General features: G+C 39.0%; 1 protein-coding gene across 6 annotated transcripts in view; it reads right to left on the bottom strand.

Annotated features, from left to right (window-relative positions):
* LOC105490252 (TNF receptor superfamily member 19) overlaps window positions 1-15,998 on the bottom strand; it is a 104,451-nt gene that overhangs the window by 71,087 nt on the left and 17,366 nt on the right. For 5 of the 6 annotated variants that reach the window (XM_011755698.3, XM_011755700.3, XM_011755694.3 and 2 more), the window contains exons 2-3: window positions 14,609-14,711; window positions 11,402-11,512 (exon numbers count right to left, since the gene is read on the bottom strand). In XM_011755698.3, the coding sequence (XP_011754000.2) occupies window positions 11,402-11,512; window positions 14,609-14,680 (183 nt within the window). In that variant the 5' untranslated portion in view covers window positions 14,681-14,711. Of the gene's footprint in view, window positions 1-11,401; window positions 11,513-14,608; window positions 14,712-15,594; window positions 15,801-15,998 lie in introns of those variants that run through there. The other variant, XM_011755697.3, reaches the window with a different exon arrangement.

Genomic DNA, 15,998 nt, shown 5'->3' on the forward strand with positions numbered 1-15,998 from the left:
GACAACATTGAATCTTCCTTCCATAAACATGGAATATCTCTCCATTTATTTAGTTCTTCTTTTATTTCTTTCATCAGTCTTGTAATTTTCCTCATAAAAATCTTGTACATATTTTGTTAGATTTATACCTAGGTATTTTATTTTTGGGGGGGTGCTAATATAAATTATATTGTGCTTCTAATTTCAAATCCCACTTGCTCACTGCCAGTATATATGAAAGTTACTGACTTTTGTATATTAACCAGGTATCTTGAAATATTACTATACTTGCTTATTCATTCCAGGAGTTTTTCTGTTAATTCTCTTGCATTTTCTACATAGATGATTATGCTATATGTGAACAAGAACTTTATTTTTTCCTTCCAAATCAGTTTACCTTTTTTTTTTTTTTTTTTTTTTTTGAGACGGAGTCTCGCTGTGTCGCCCAGGCTGGAGTGCAGTGGCCGGATCTCAGCTCACTGCAAGCTCCGCCTCCCGGGTTTACACCATTCTCCTGCCTCAGCCTCCCGAGTAGCTGGGACTACAGGCGCTGCCACCTCGCCCGGCTAGTTTTTTGTACTTTTTAGTAGAGACGGGGTTTCACCATGTTAGCCAGGATGGTCTCGATCTCCTGACCTCGTGATCCGCCCGCTCGGCCTCCCAAAGTGCTGGGATTAGAGGCTTGAGCCACCGCACCCAGCTATCAGTTTACCTTTTATTTCTTCTCTCTCTTTTTTTTTTTTTTTTTGTCTTGGTACATGAGTTAGGATTTCTTGCCTGATGCTGAAAGGGAACGTCCTTGCCTTGTTCCCGATCTTAGTGGAAAGCTGCTAGTTTCCATCATTAAGTATGATGTCAACTGTAGAGTTTTGGTTTTGTTGTGGCTGTTGTAGATAAATTATTTACCAAGTAGAGGAAATTCCTTTCCATTTCTAGTTTACTGAGAGGTTTTGGTGTTGTTGTTTTTTAATCATGAATGGGTGTTAGATTTTTCAAATGCTTTTTGTGCACTTACTACTATATGTGATTTTTTTCTCTTTAGCCCACGGATGTGACAGATTACATTCACTGAATTTCAAAGGTTGAACCAGCCTTGTGTATGTGGGATACATCCCATTTTGTCACAGAGTGTGATTTTTTTTTTTTTTTTAATATACAGTGTTGGATTCAATTTGCTAATGTTTGGTTGAGAATTTTTGTATCTTTGTTCATGACAGACATCGGTCTATAGTTTCCTTGTAACGTCTTTGGTTTAGGCATTAGGGTGATTTCCGGCCTCACAGAATGAGTTAGGAAGTATTTTCTCTGCTATATTCTGGAAGAAATTATGGAGAATTAGTATAATTTCTTCTTAATTTTTGGTAAAATTCACCAGTAAATTCACTTTAACCTGGTGCTCTCTGTTTTGGAAGGTTATCAATTATTGATTCAATTTCTTCGGTCAGTATAGGCCTATACAGACTGTAGATTTCTTCTTGTGTGAGCTTTGTCAGATGGCGTCTTTCAAGGAATTGATTCATTTCATCTAGGTTACCAAATGTGTGGGCACTGAGTTGTTCACAGCATTTCTAATGTTCCTGTAGTGATGTCCACGCTTTCATTTCTGATATTACTACTTTGTGTCCTCTCCCTTATTTTCTAAACTGGCCTAGTTAGAGGATCATCAGTTTTATTGAACTTTTCAAAGAATGACCTTTTGGTTTTGTTGACCTTCTCTACTGAGTTTCTGTTTTTAATTTCATTGATTTCTGCTTCAATAGTTATTTATTTTATTCTGCTTCCTCTGAATTTAATTTGTTCTTCTTTTTCTAGTTTTATAAGGTATAAGCTTAGATCACCAATTTTGGGTCTTTCTTTTTTCTAATATGTACCCCCTGAGTACTGGTTCACTGCATCCCACAAATTTTGATAAGTTCTGTTTTCATTTTCATTTAGTTCAAAATATTTTTAAATTTATCTTGCAATATCCTCTTTGACCCATGCGTTATTTAGAAGTGTGTTCTGAATCTCCAGGTATTTTAGAATTTTCCAGCTATCTTTCTGTTATTGATTTCTAGTTTTATTCCATTGTGATCTGACAGCAGACACTATATGATTTCTATGCTTTTACATTTGTTAAGGTGTGTTTTATGGCCCCAAATGTGGTCTAGCTTGGTGAATTTTCCATGAGGGCTTCAGAATAATCTCTTCTGCTGTTGCTGAATGAAGTTGTCTATAGGTGTCAGTTATATCCAGTTGATTGATGGTGTTGAGTCCACCTATGTCCTTATTGACTTTCTGCCTGCTGACTCTGTCCATTTCTGATAGTGTTGAAGTCTCCAACTACAATAGTGGATTCATCTATATCTCCTTGCAGTTTTATCAGTTTTTGTCCCACATGGTTTGATGCTCTGTTGCTAGGGGCATACTCATTAAAGATTATTATAATTTCTTAGAGAATTAGCCCCCTTATTATTATGTAATATCCATCTTTATCCCTGACATCTGTCTTTGCTTTGAAGTCTGCTCTGTCTGAAATTAATATAGCTACTCCTGCTCTTCTGATTACTGTTAGCATGGTATACAGTTCTCCATCCACTTACTTTTCATCTATGTGTGTCTTTATATTTGAAGTGGGTTCTTATAGACCACAGAGTTGGATCTTGCTTTTTGACCTGCTCTGACAATCTGTTTATAAATTGGTACATTCAGATCACTGACACTGAAAATGATTATTGATGAAGTTGGGCTAATAGTTACCATATATATTACTGTTTTCTATTTCTTGCCCTTCTTATTTGTTCTTATTTTTGTCTTCCACGTTTTCCCTTTTGTAGTTTTAATTGAACATTTTATGTGGTTTCATTTTATCTCCTTTCTTAGCATATCAGTTATACTTCTTTTTACACTTTTTTTAATGGTTGCCCTAGAGGTTGCACTATACATTTATAACCAGTCCAAGCTTCCTTTCAACTAACACTGTACTACTTCATAGGTAATGTGAATACCTTACAATAACAAAATAATTCTAATTCCTCCTCCCCATCCTTTGTATCATTGCTATAATTAATTTCACTTACGTGTGTGTGTGTATACACAAGCACACTCAATCAAATACACTGTTGCTATTAGTTTGAACACACTATCATCTATTACATCAATTAAGAATAGGAAAGTTAAAGTTTTTATTTTACCTTCGCTTAGCACTTCTTTGATGCTCTTTTCTTTATGTAGATCCATGTTTCTGACCTATATTATTTTCCTTCTGTCTAAAGAACTTCTTTTAACATTTCTTACAAGGCAGGTCTACTGGTAACAAATTCCCTCAATTGACTGAGAAAGCCTTTATTTGTCCTTAACTTTTGAAGGAAAATTTCTCAGGGTACAGAATTTTAGGTGGCATTTTCTCAATACTTTAAATGTTTCACTGCCCTCTCTTCTGCCTTGCATGATTTCTGAGAAGTCAGATGTCATTCTTATCTCTGCCCCTCTATATGTATGGTATTTTCTTTCCCTCTAGCTTCTTCCAGGGTTTTTTCTTTGTTTTTCTGCAATTTGCAAATGATATACTTGGTGTCGTTTTTGGGCATTTATCTTGCTTGGCGTCCTGAGTTTCCTGGATCTGTGGTTTGGTGTCTGGCATTAACTTGGGAAAATTCTAAGTCATTATTGTTTCAAATATTTCTTCTGTTCCTTTCTCTGATTAGCATATCAATATTAGAATATTCATGATTAATGCTATTAGCATATTAATCATAGCTGTTCTTGATTCTCTCTGATAACTCCAAGATCCCTGCCAAGTCTGGTTCTGATGCTTGCTTTGTCTCTTCAAATTGTACTTTTTGCCATTTAGTATGCTCTGTACATTTTCGTTAAATGTCATACATGATACACTGGGTAGAAGGAGCTGCTATAAACAGGCTTTTAGTAATGTGGAGGTGAGATGTGAAGGAAAGGGCAGCTCTCCATCGTCCTGTGCAGGCCTGTGCCTCTGTATTGCAAGCTTCCCCAGGGCCTCTCAGTTGCTTGTTTGTGAACTGCAAAATGGGAGAGAATGGCTGGAGCAGGCTGAGTCAGTAGTTCCCTTCCCCAGGTCAGTTAGGCTGATAAAACCCCAGCAGGTGAGCCTTTGGTGTACGCGTTTCTCTTGAGGGTAGTCCTTGTTAAGAAAAAGAGCGCTCTAGCATATTTCAAAATGTTCCTTTTCTGCCTCCCCTGTCAGAAAAATAAGAGTTTTTTTGTTTTGTTTTGTTTTTGACATTTACTATGAAAACTGGTTTGAGTTCCTGGAGATAAAACTCACAAAAGCATGGGAGGGTGCTCCATGAGTGGGTCCTCCTGCAGTTTTTAACTCTCAGACTTTTCCAAACCTAGGCTAGAGCAGTCTGTCAATAACAGTGCAGGTTTCCCACCCTGGTGCTGGCTCCCGGGGAGGCTTCTGCAGCAGCGTACTGTGATTCTCTGTAGCTGTCTGCGACCTCACTTCTCTTGCAGATCTAAAAGCTGCGGACTTTTCAGTTTGTTCAGGTTTTTACTTCCCGTTGGAATAGAGTGGCAACCTCTAAATTCCTCATATATACGAAATCAGAAATGGGAAAATGATTTCTTAATCAACAAAAATATTCAGGCTAATAGGACTTTCATCTTCTGGTCTGAATTCTCCAGAAATTACCTTAAGGTTATATTCTGCAGATTCAAAGGATGAAGACAGTAATTTCTTAGAAATTATTTACTCATCTCTCAGAATCTGTGAAGTTTCATTCAGAATTTTACAGAGATTTGGGAAAAAGAAGAATATCTGAGGAAAAGAAATGTCATCATCTTTAAACCAAAATTAAAATTCTAAGCCCCACACCATCTGAATGGACCCCTCTTCTTGGCCAAGGACATTCCAAAGTTAACCTGAAAAACTAGTTCAGGCCAGGATGGAAAGGGGGAGCCAGACATGCCTCATGATACCCTCCTCCCTTTTGGAATTACTGATGGAACAGACTCTTTAAGTCTGATAAGAAAACACTTACAGTCTATTCTCTCTGAAGTCTGCTACCTGGAGGCTCCATCTGCATGATAAAACCTTGGTCTCTAAAACCCTTTCTATTGACATTCCGTTCTATTGACTCTAGGCATTCCTTTCTACTGACTCCAGGTCTTTACATAATAACCAATAGGCAGTCCGAAAATCCTGCAATCCACCTATGACCTGGAATCCCCCTTCCCCTACCTGCTCCCCACTCCCAGTTGTCCTGCCTTTCCAGACTGAACCAATGTTGAGCGATGTCTTATGTCTCCCTAAATTGTATAAAACCAACCTGTAGCCCTACCATCTTGGGCACATGTTGTCAGGATCTCTCCAGGGCTGTGTCATGGGCCACTGGTCACACATTTTTTGGCTCAGAATAAATCTCTTGAAATATTTTACAGAGTTTGACTCTTTTCATCAGCAATCTGTTTTCCTCTTGGGCATGATGGCATTTTAAAATACTTTATTCATTGATCTTAGATTTGCCAACCTGTTAAAAATTAATCTTTTTACACCCAACACAGAAAAATCTATGTCTGAAAGTGCACATTACTGTAATCAACATAGGTTGAAAAATACCTGTTGAGATGCTACTGCTAATGAGATATCACACAGACTTTGAAGGTCAGTCAGTTTCAATCCAAATGTAAAGCCCAGGATACTAAAAGCCACCGCTCATGTAACACAAAAGCCAGAGAGAAAAGCTATCTAACAGAAGTCACTTATGGAATGCATAATTCTTTGTTTCCTGCTGTTTATGGATCATTGATCAAAAATCTGTGAATGACAAGACTCAACTGTAGATAATGGCAGTCCGTAGGGAAAAAGGACTTCTCTTTTAAAAGTACCTTTAAATAAGAAGAAAAATCTATTGTTCCTTTTCTAACAGAAAGGCTTTGATGTTTTATTTAAAACAAAACAATACATCACTTCTCCACAACTAGTTAACATCTTCAAAAGATCAGCAAATAAAACAAATGGATGTATAGCTCTGAACGTGCTCACAAAAAAAGGCAGGCTTCAGAACATCCAAGACTGTGAAATATATCCTGATATAACACACAGTTTCTTAGCAAATAGTGGTTGAAATGAATATATTTAAAGTGTTCCTGGGAGTAACACACACTCACTGTGGTGAGATCAATAATAATATACATACTGTCAAAGGAATGTTCAAAACCCTGGTTTGGAAAATGCCTGCTATCTCAGAGCATCTTTACTTAAGACACTGGCGGGCTCTACTTCTTGACTAGCAATGCTAACATTCATTTTAAGAAAAAGAAGTCCCAGTAAGTAGTAGCATTCATGATTTCTGTTATCAATGATTTGGTGTGTGTGTGTGTGTGTGTATATATATTTAGAACTTACAGTTATATATAATATATAAATGTACATAAATATTATATATATATATTTTATATATATTTATATATATGTTTATATATATATAATATATATATATATATATATATATATAACTGTAAGTCCTGGGATACACGTGCAGAACGTGCAGGTTTGTTACATAGGTATAAATGTGCCATGGTGGTTCGCTGCGCCCATCAATCCATCATCTACATTAGGTATTTCTCCTAATGCTATCCCTTCCCTTGTCACCCACCCTGCAACAGGGCCTGGTGTGTAATGTTACCCTCCCTGTGTCCATGTGTTCTCATTGTTTAATGAGAATGGGAATGCTTCCAGCTTTTGCCCATTCACTATGATATTGGCTGTGGGTTTGTCATAAACAGCTCTTACTATTTCCAGATACATTCAATCAATACCTAGTTTATTGAGAGTTTTTAGCATGAAGGGGTGTTGAATTTTATCATAGGCTTTTTCTGCATCTGTTGAGATACTCATGTGGTTTTTGTCATTGGTTCTGTTTATGTGATGGATTACATTTATTGTTTTGCGTGTATTGAACCAGTCTTGCATGCTAGGGATGAAGCTGACTTGATTGTGGTGGATAAGCTTTTTGATGTGCTGCTGGATTCAGTTTGCCAGTATTTTATTGAGGATTTTCGCATTGATGTTCATCAGGGATATTGGCCTGAAATTTTCTTTTTTTGTTGTGTCTCTGCCAGGTTTTGATATCAGGATGATGCTGACCTCATAAAATGAGTTAGAGAGGATTCCCTCCTTTTCTATTGTTTGGAATAGCTTCAGAAGGAATGGTACCAGCTCCTCTTTGTACCTCTGGTAGAATTTGGCTGTGAATCCGTCTGGTCCTGGGTTTTTGCTGTTGGTGGTGGTGGTGGTAGGCTATTAATTACTGCCTCAATTTCAGAACTTGTTATTGATCTATTCAGGGATTTGACTTCTTCCTGGTTTAGTCTAGGGATGGTATATGTGTCCAGGAATTTATCAATTTCTTCTAGATTTTCTAGTTTATTTGCATAGAGGGGTTAACAGTATTCTCTGATGGTAGTTTGTATTTCTGTGGAATCAGTGTTGATACCCCCTTTATCATTTTTTTAATTGTTTCTATTTGATTCTTTTCTCTTTTCTTCTTTATTAGTCCAGCTAGCAATCTATCTATTTTGTTAATCTTTTCAAAAAACCAGCTCCTGGATTAATTGATTTTTTGAAGGGTTTTTTGTGTCCCTATCTCCTTCAGTTCTGCTCTGATCTTGGTTATTTCTTGTCTTCTGCTAGCTTTTGAATTTGTTTGCTCTTGCTTCTCTAGTTCTTTTCATTGTGGTGTTAGGGTGTCAATTTTAGATATTTTCTGCTTTCTCCTGTGGGCATTTAGTGCTATAAACTTCCTTCTAAACACTGCTTTAGCTGTATCCCAGAGATTCTGGTACATTGTGTCTTTGTTCTCATTGATTTCAAATAACTTATTTATTTCTGCCTTAATTTTGTTATTTACCCAGTAGTCATTCAGGAGCAGGTTGTTCAGTTTCCATGTAGTTGTGCGGCTTTGAGTGAGTTTCTTAATCCTGAGTTCTAATTTGATTGCACTGTGGTCTGAGAGACTGTTTGTTATGATTTCCATTCTTTTGTATTTGCTGAGGAGTGTTTTACTTCCAATTATGTGGTCAGTTTTAGAGTAAGTGCCATGTAGTGCTGAGAAGAATGTATATGCTGTTGATTAGGGGTGGAGAGTTCTGTAGATGTCTGTTAGGTCCAATTGGTCCAGAGCGGGGTCCAAATCCTAAATATCCTTGTTAATTTTCTCGTTGATCTGTCTAATATTCACAGTGGGGTGTTGAAGTCTCCCACTATTATTGTGTGGGAGTCTAAGTCTCTTTGCGTAGGTCTCTAAGAACTTGCTTTGTAAATCTGGGTGCTCCTGTATGGGGTGCATATATATTTAGGATAGTTAGCCCTTCCCTTCTTGTTACATTGATCCCTTATACCATTATATAATGCCCTTGTCTTTTTTGATCTTTGTTGGTTTAAAGTCTTTTATCAGAGACTAGGATTGCAACCCCTGTGTTTTTTTGCTTTCCATTTGCTTGGTAAATATTCCTCCATCCCTTTATTTTGAGCCTATGTGTGTCTTTGCACGTGAGATGGATCTCTCGAATATAGCACACTGATGGGTCTTGACTCTTTATCCAATTTGCCAGTCTATGTCTTTTAATTGGGGTATTTAGCCCATTTACAATTAAGGTTAATATTGTTATGTATGAATTTGATCCTGTCATTATGATGCTAGCTGGTTATTTCACCGTTAGTTGATGCAGTTTCTTCATAGTGTCGATGGTCTTTACAATTTGGTATGTTTTTATAGTGCCTGGTACCAGTTTTTCCTTTCCATATTCAGTGCTTCCTTCAGGAGCTCTTGTAAGGCAGGCCTGGTGGTGACAAAATCTCTCATCATTTGCTTGTCTGTAAAGGATTTCATTTCTCCTTCACTTATGAAGCTTAGTTTGGCTGGATATGAAATTCTGGGTTGGAAATTCTTTTCTTTAAGAATGTTGGCTATTGGCCCCCACTCTCTTCTGGCTTGTAGGGTTTCTTCAGAGATCCGCTGTTAGTCCAGTGGGCTTCCCTTTGTGGGTAACCTGACCTTTCTCTCTGGCTGCCCTTAACATTTTTTCCTTTATTTCAACCTTTGTGAATCTGAAGATTGTGTCTTGGGGTTGCTCTTCTAGAGGAGTATCTTTGTGATGTTCTCTGTATTTCCTGAATTTGAATGTTGGCCTCTCTTGCTAGGGTGGGGAGGTTCTCCTGGATAATATCCTGAAGAGTGTTTTCCAACTTGGTTCCATTCTCCCCGTCACTTTCAGGGACACCAATCAAATGTAGGTTTGGTCTTTTCACATAGTCCCATATCTTTGTTTGTTCCCTTTCATTCTTTTTTCTCTAATCTTGTCTTCACGCTTTATTTCATTAACTTGATCTTCAATCTCCAATATCCTTTCTTCTGCTTGATTGATTCAACTATTGATACTTGTGTGTGCTTCATGAAGTTCTTGTGCTGTGTTTTTCAGCTCCATCAGGTCATTTATGTTCTTCTCTAACTGGTTATTCTAGTTAGCAATTCCTCTAACCTTTTTTCAAGGTTCTTAGCTTCCTTGCATTTGGTTAGAACAGGCTCCTTTAGCTCGGTGAAGTTTGTTATTACCCACCTTCTGAAGGCTACTTCTGTTAATTCGTAAACTCATTCTCTGTCCAGTTTTGTTCTCTTGCTGGCGAGGACTTGTGATCCTCTGGGGAAGAGGCATTCTGGTTTTTGGAATTTTCAGCCTTTTGCACTGGTTTTTCCTCATCTTTGTGGATTTATCTACCTTTGGTCTTTGATGCTGGTGACCTTTGGATGGGGTTTTTGTGTAGATGTCCTTTTTGTTGATGTTGATGCTATTCCTTTCTGTTCGTTAGTTTTCCTTCTAACAGTCAGGCCCGTTGCTGCAGGTCTGCTGGAGTTTACTCGAGGTCCACTCCAGACCCTGTTTGCCTGGGTATCATTGGCGGAGGCTGTAGAACAGCAAAGATTGCTGCCTGTTCCTTCCTCTGGAAGCTTCGTCCCAAAGGGGCACCCACCAGATGCCAGCCAGAGCTCTCCTGTATGAGGTGTCTGTCGACCCCTGCTGGGTGGTGTCTCCCAGTCAGGAGGCATGGGGGTCAGCGACCCACTTGAGGAGGCAGTCTGTCCCTTAGTAGAGATCGAGCACTTTGCTGGGAGATCTGCTGCTTTCTTCAGAGCTGGCACGCAGGAACATTTAAGTCTGCTGAAGCTGTGCTCACAGCTGCCCCTTCCCCCAGGTGCTCTGTCCCAGGGAGATGGGAATTTTATCTATAAGCCCCTGACTGGGGCTGCTGCCTTTCTTTCAGAGATGCCCTGCCCAGAGAGGAGGAATCTAGACAGGCAGTCTGGCTACAGTGGCTTTGCCGAGCTGTGGTGGGCTCCACCCAGTTTGAACTTCCAGGTGGCTTTGTTTACACTGTGAGGAGAAAAACGCCTACTCAAGCCTAAGTAATGGCAGATGCCCCTCCCCACACCAAGCTTGAGCATCCCAGATGGACTTCAGACTGCTGTGCTGGCAGTGAGAATTTCAAGCCAGTGGATCTTAGCTTGCTGGGCTCCATGGGGGTGGGATCTGCTGAGCTAGATCATTTGTCTCCCTGGCTTCATTCCCCTTTCCAGGGGAGTGAATGGTTCTGTCTCGCTGACATTCCAGATGCCACTAGGGTATGAAAAAAAAACTCCTGCTCAGGGTCTGCCCAAATGGCCACCCACTTTTGTGCTTAAAACCAGGGCCCTGGTGGTATAGGTACCTCTCCTGGTCTGTGGGTTGCACAGAACATGGGAAAAGCGTAGTATCTGGGTTGGAGTCCACCGTTCCTCATGGCACAGTCCCTCAAGGCTTCCCTTGGCTAGGGCAAGCAGTTCCTAGATTCCTTGCACTTCCCAGGTGAGGCGACACCCCACCCTGTTTCGGCTCAGCCTCCATGGGCTGCACCCACGGTTTAACCAGTCCCAGTGAGATGAGCCGGGTATCTCCGTTGGAAATGAAGAAATCACCTGCCTTCTGCATTGATCTCGCTGGGGGCTGCGGATCAGAGCTGTTTCTATTCGGCCAGCTTGCTAGCCAGCCCATAAGGCTTTAGTTTTAAATCTTCAATGGAATTTTGGTTGTTATTGATTAATGCAAATAAACCTTTAAAATTGTATTGTTTTAGTGAAATACTACAAATCTTAAATTATATAAAACAATGACATCTGTTGAATTCTGGGTTTGAGAACCTATTTATCTCAGTAAGACACATCAATCAAAAGTATTAAAAAGGGAATTATATGATATTTGGCCAAAGTGACATAATAATCCAATAATTCTGTCATGGTATCCAAAGCGTCATTAATAATTAACTCAAATAATTTAGTTAAGAAGAATGCATTTAAAAAAAAAAGAAGAAGAAGAAGAATGCATTTTACAAACACAGATATACAACTTTGCCATGTATCCAACATACCTTAGACAACTCCATGCCTGGCCCGCACTGGCTGCAGGGAACACAATTTCCAGACCGATCCCTGAATTCTTGTTGTCTACAGTCTCCTGTTTCACAAGTCACTTTACATGACTGAAAAAAAAAAATTTAACAAAATGTTATCTTAAAGTATGTTAAACTTTTTTTTTGCAAGAAAGGAACAATATTTTCAATATCAGTCACACAATCACTGAATGTAAACATCAGTTCAGAGTCAATTCAATGTTCACTTTAGGAAGAAAACCCACTTTCTGAATAAGTCAGTGGAACTAAATCAATAAGCCAAATTCTTCTCTGTATTCCAGAGAATACTCATTGGTTCTCTAAACAGGGTGTGCCAGTTTCTCGGAATTAACTGCTATCCTCCTCAGAAACCCTTCTGGGACCCAGGATACGACATGACTTAGGAGCTGTGCTCTTCTCTAAGTAAGAAGATATTTAAAAACAAAAAACAGTCATGACTTTGTTTGATATAGGACCCAAGGTCCTTTTGCTACCAGAAAAAAATCTGAATTAAAAAAATTTTTCATCTGTAAGAAATATAAACATATTCAAGTGTAATGAATTAAATAAATTGAATAGATTAGTATAGCCACAAGACTACAGCCACAAGAACTTTGCAATTATCCTTTAGACTTATCTGCCATGCGGTTTTGATGGGGACGTTTCAACCCTTTTCAACTGAACTACATTTCCTTAGAGGCTGTCTTTCAAATAATAATTTCTAACAATCAGGACACCAGTAAAATTCTTGGTGATGATGCTAAAGAGGGCAGTAGTGGCCCAACTCTCGGGGCTCCTCAAAGTAGACGTGCCACTGAAATCTGAGCTTATGCCTTTACTGACTGCCAGTGAGCCGCTGCCTGGGACCTAACAATATACTTTGGTTCACAGCACAGGACTTAAAGGGAAAATTTATACTTAGGCAAAAACAAAGGTTATTTGTCATTTTCCAAAATATAGCTTTTCTTTCTTATTTTCTCTGAAAACAAGTTATCCTTATATGAGATCATCCTCGCAAAGTATGTTATCTGCTTAACAGACAATATTTACTAAATAATGTTGGTATTACCAGCATCACAGAATTGGTGAAGACATTTGGTCCAACCTCTTATCCTAAGCAAGAATGCCCTGAATAGTGCCACTGACACGGTTCTGTTTTCCTTAATGGAAGCTGAAAATCTGAGGAGGAACTGGGGGAACAGACACTGCTGTTCTGTCTAATGCTTACCACACAGTTGAGCACAGGACATTGTGATGCATATAATTCTGTACAAACCTCCTCCACCTTGAAGCAGGAATATTGTGAAGTTATTTAACAACCTCTTTAAGGTCAAAGGTTTAATATCTAGGGCAAGCAGGAGGAAGAATTCAAGGTGAGGTTTGAGACTAGAAAATTCTTTGAGGCGGCGAGGCACAGTGGCTCACGCCTATAATCCCAGCACCTTGGGAGGCCAAGGTGGGCAGATCACGAGGTCAAGAGATTGAGACCGTCCTGGCTAACATGGTGAAACCTTGTCTCTACTAAAAATACAAAAATTAGCTAGGTGTGGTGGTACGCACCTATAGTCTCAGCTACTTGGGAGGGCTGAGGCAGGAGAATCACTTGAACCCAGGAAGCGGAGGTTGCAGTGAGCCAAGATCGCACCACTGCACTCCAGCCTCGTGACAAAGTGAGACTCCGTCTCAAAAAAAAAAAAAAAAAAAAAAGAAAGAAAATTTTTTAAGGCTGTGAAGACTCTTGCCTCAACTCCTCCTCAACGCCCAATCTTGGAGGAGTTTGCTTATTTATAAGGGGTAGGAGCTTCCCTTCCACCACAAAGAGACTGTAAAGAGAAAGAAGTTACACAACCTTCCTCTTAGACCATTATTCAATGTTTAACAGCCTCCAATTACAGAAGGGAAGCTCTCCTACATTCACCTGAATCCCACTTTGTCTTTATTTTTTATTTTTATTTATCTCTTTATTTATTTCTGAGATGCAGTCTCGCTCTGTCGCCCAGGCTAGAGTGCAGTGGTGTGATCTCAGCTCACTGCAACCTCCGCCTCTCACATTCAAGCAATTCTCCTACCTCAGCCTCCCAAGTAGCTGGGATTACAGGTGCGCACCACCACGCCCAGTTAATTTTTGTATTTTTGGTAAAGATGGGGTCTCACCATGTTGGCCAAGCTGGTATTGAACTCCGCACCTCAAATGATCCAGCTGCCTCAGCCTCCCAAAGTGCTGGGATTGCAAGCATGAGCCACAGCATCCAGCTTAACTTTGTCTTTCAAGAAAACTTTGCATATTGTCTTCAGTGTAAATCTTTCTTTATATATCTGTAGATCATTATTTTATCTCTAGATTAAATACATTTTGTTCTTTTGAACACCTTCATAAATCTTCTGTCAAACTTTCAAACATTAAAATTTTCCATCTGTTTTTCATGCTTTTTGGAACCAAGAAGAATATAAACAACTATATAAAATAATAACTTCTAAAAAACCTATTCTAAATTATTCATAAACTGTGTAGGTCATGGGCTCCAAATTAGATTTTATGGTCTTTTAGCTTCTGGCATACATTACAAGAGATATATGCCTATAAAGGCAAAATAGTATCATTGTCATAGTGCCACAAGTAACACTGCAATTTTATGACTTCACCTACACTTAAATAAGGTAATTTCAACAATTGTTACAAATATCATGAATAAGCAGCAAACTTTCACTTATTAATTACATGCAAAAACAATAAAATGCCATTTGAAAGAGATAAAAACATAATATTGGATCAGAAATAGAAAATTATTTTGGGCCAGGTGTGGTGGCTCACTCCTGTAATCCCAGCACTTCGGAAGGCCAAAGCAGGCAGATCACCTGAGGTCAGGAATTCAAGATCAGCCTGGACGACAACGTGAAACCCCATCTCTACTAAAAATACAAAAATTAGCTGGGAGTGGTGGCGGGTGTCTGTAATCCCAGTGACTCAGGAGCCTGAAGCAGGAGAACTGCTTGAACCTGGGAGGCAGAGGTTACAGTGAGCCAAGATTACACCACTGCACACCAGCCTGGGCAAAAGAGCAAGACGCTGTCTCAAAAAAAAAAATAAATAAAATAAAAAATAAAATGATTTTGGTACTGCTACTACTTATTAGTACATGAATTCTTTCACCACATTTTTATTAAAGAAAAAAAGAGTTTACTTACCAAATAGCCTAGTAATACTAAAAGAGTGAAAAACGTTTTCTCTTGTTCTAGTAGCATCTTTAAAGCCATCATTCTTATCAAATGTATTTATTGTTGGAGAGTTCTAAATAAAAGATAGAAAGGAAGATGCAGTTGATATGAAAAACATCAGTGACTGTGCTCTGTTTACTATATAATATTTACCACTTACTATATAGACTAGGTAATAAATATTATTTGTGTTTTAAAAGAAACCACCTTTAAAAAAGAAAAAAGACAAATAAGATGCAATTCTTTTATAATTCATATTATGAGACTTGAAGCTCTGTTTACCTATACATATATTCAAAACTCTTACAGGCTCTGAGTTCCCAGGCTACACTCACCTTTATTGATATTTTCTACCCGTGTCTTTACAGCGGCCAATCTACTTCACTCAGCATGAAATTCTATTCAAATAGTGACTATGTAAACCTCCCATTTATATGGGTTTAGACAATGCGAACAGGGTAATGATAGTGATAAAATAACAACCCTTACTAGGCACTATGTGCCTGGTACTATTTTCAGCATGCTAACTCACTTAATCCTCACAACTACTCTAGAAGGTAGATCCTGTCAGTATTCCCATTTTAGCGATGGGGAAACAGACTCAGAGAGAGCTAAGTAACCTGCCCAAGGTCACACTGCTAGTAAGAGGCACAGCTGGATACAAACCCAGGTGGAGCATCCGTTTCTACATCTACTGTGTCACATACGCCCTGACAGACAATGTGTTATTAAATGAAGACACTAGGTTTGTATCTTGACAACTTTGTCTTCACTAAGAAGCAGACAGATAACATTTCACATTTGTGAATTCTTTCCCAAACCAGTATGGTACAAGTATGTACGGCAGAAAAATAAGCATTTATCTTAAAACATCTAAAAGTCATTTACGAGTGATGAAATCACAGGCACTAACCCAACACTTCAATAAAAGATAAACCAAGCCTCTTTATCTTTACCAGGAATGATCTAAAATGTAGAACCAAATCTGGCTGTTTTTTACAGATCCACACATGTCCACAGAAGAGATCAAAAAGAAAAAGTGAAGCCTCATCTGGCTGCTCCATCAGGTAGAGAAACAGCGGTTCTGTTTCCTTTAAAGTCGAAGTTTCCAAAACTAACAGATCCCAAGTGGATCATCTGACTTAGAAAGAAACCAGAGCACAGAACCAGAACCATGGGCAAAGAGCTCAAGAAAAACAACGACGACAACAACAAAGGAGGCAGAGGGGGCGGAGCTGCGGGCTGAGCAGCTACCGGGGTGAGCTGATGGGCACCCCGGAGTGGCTGAACCCAGATGAACCACGTCCACTGCCTGGGCAGGTCACATTGCCAGGGCAATGAAAAATCATTTACCTTTGTT

The sequence above is a fragment of the Macaca nemestrina genome, chromosome 16 (assembly GCF_043159975.1).
Source record: "Macaca nemestrina isolate mMacNem1 chromosome 16, mMacNem.hap1, whole genome shotgun sequence".
Classification (NCBI taxonomy): Eukaryota; Metazoa; Chordata; class Mammalia; order Primates; family Cercopithecidae; genus Macaca; species Macaca nemestrina.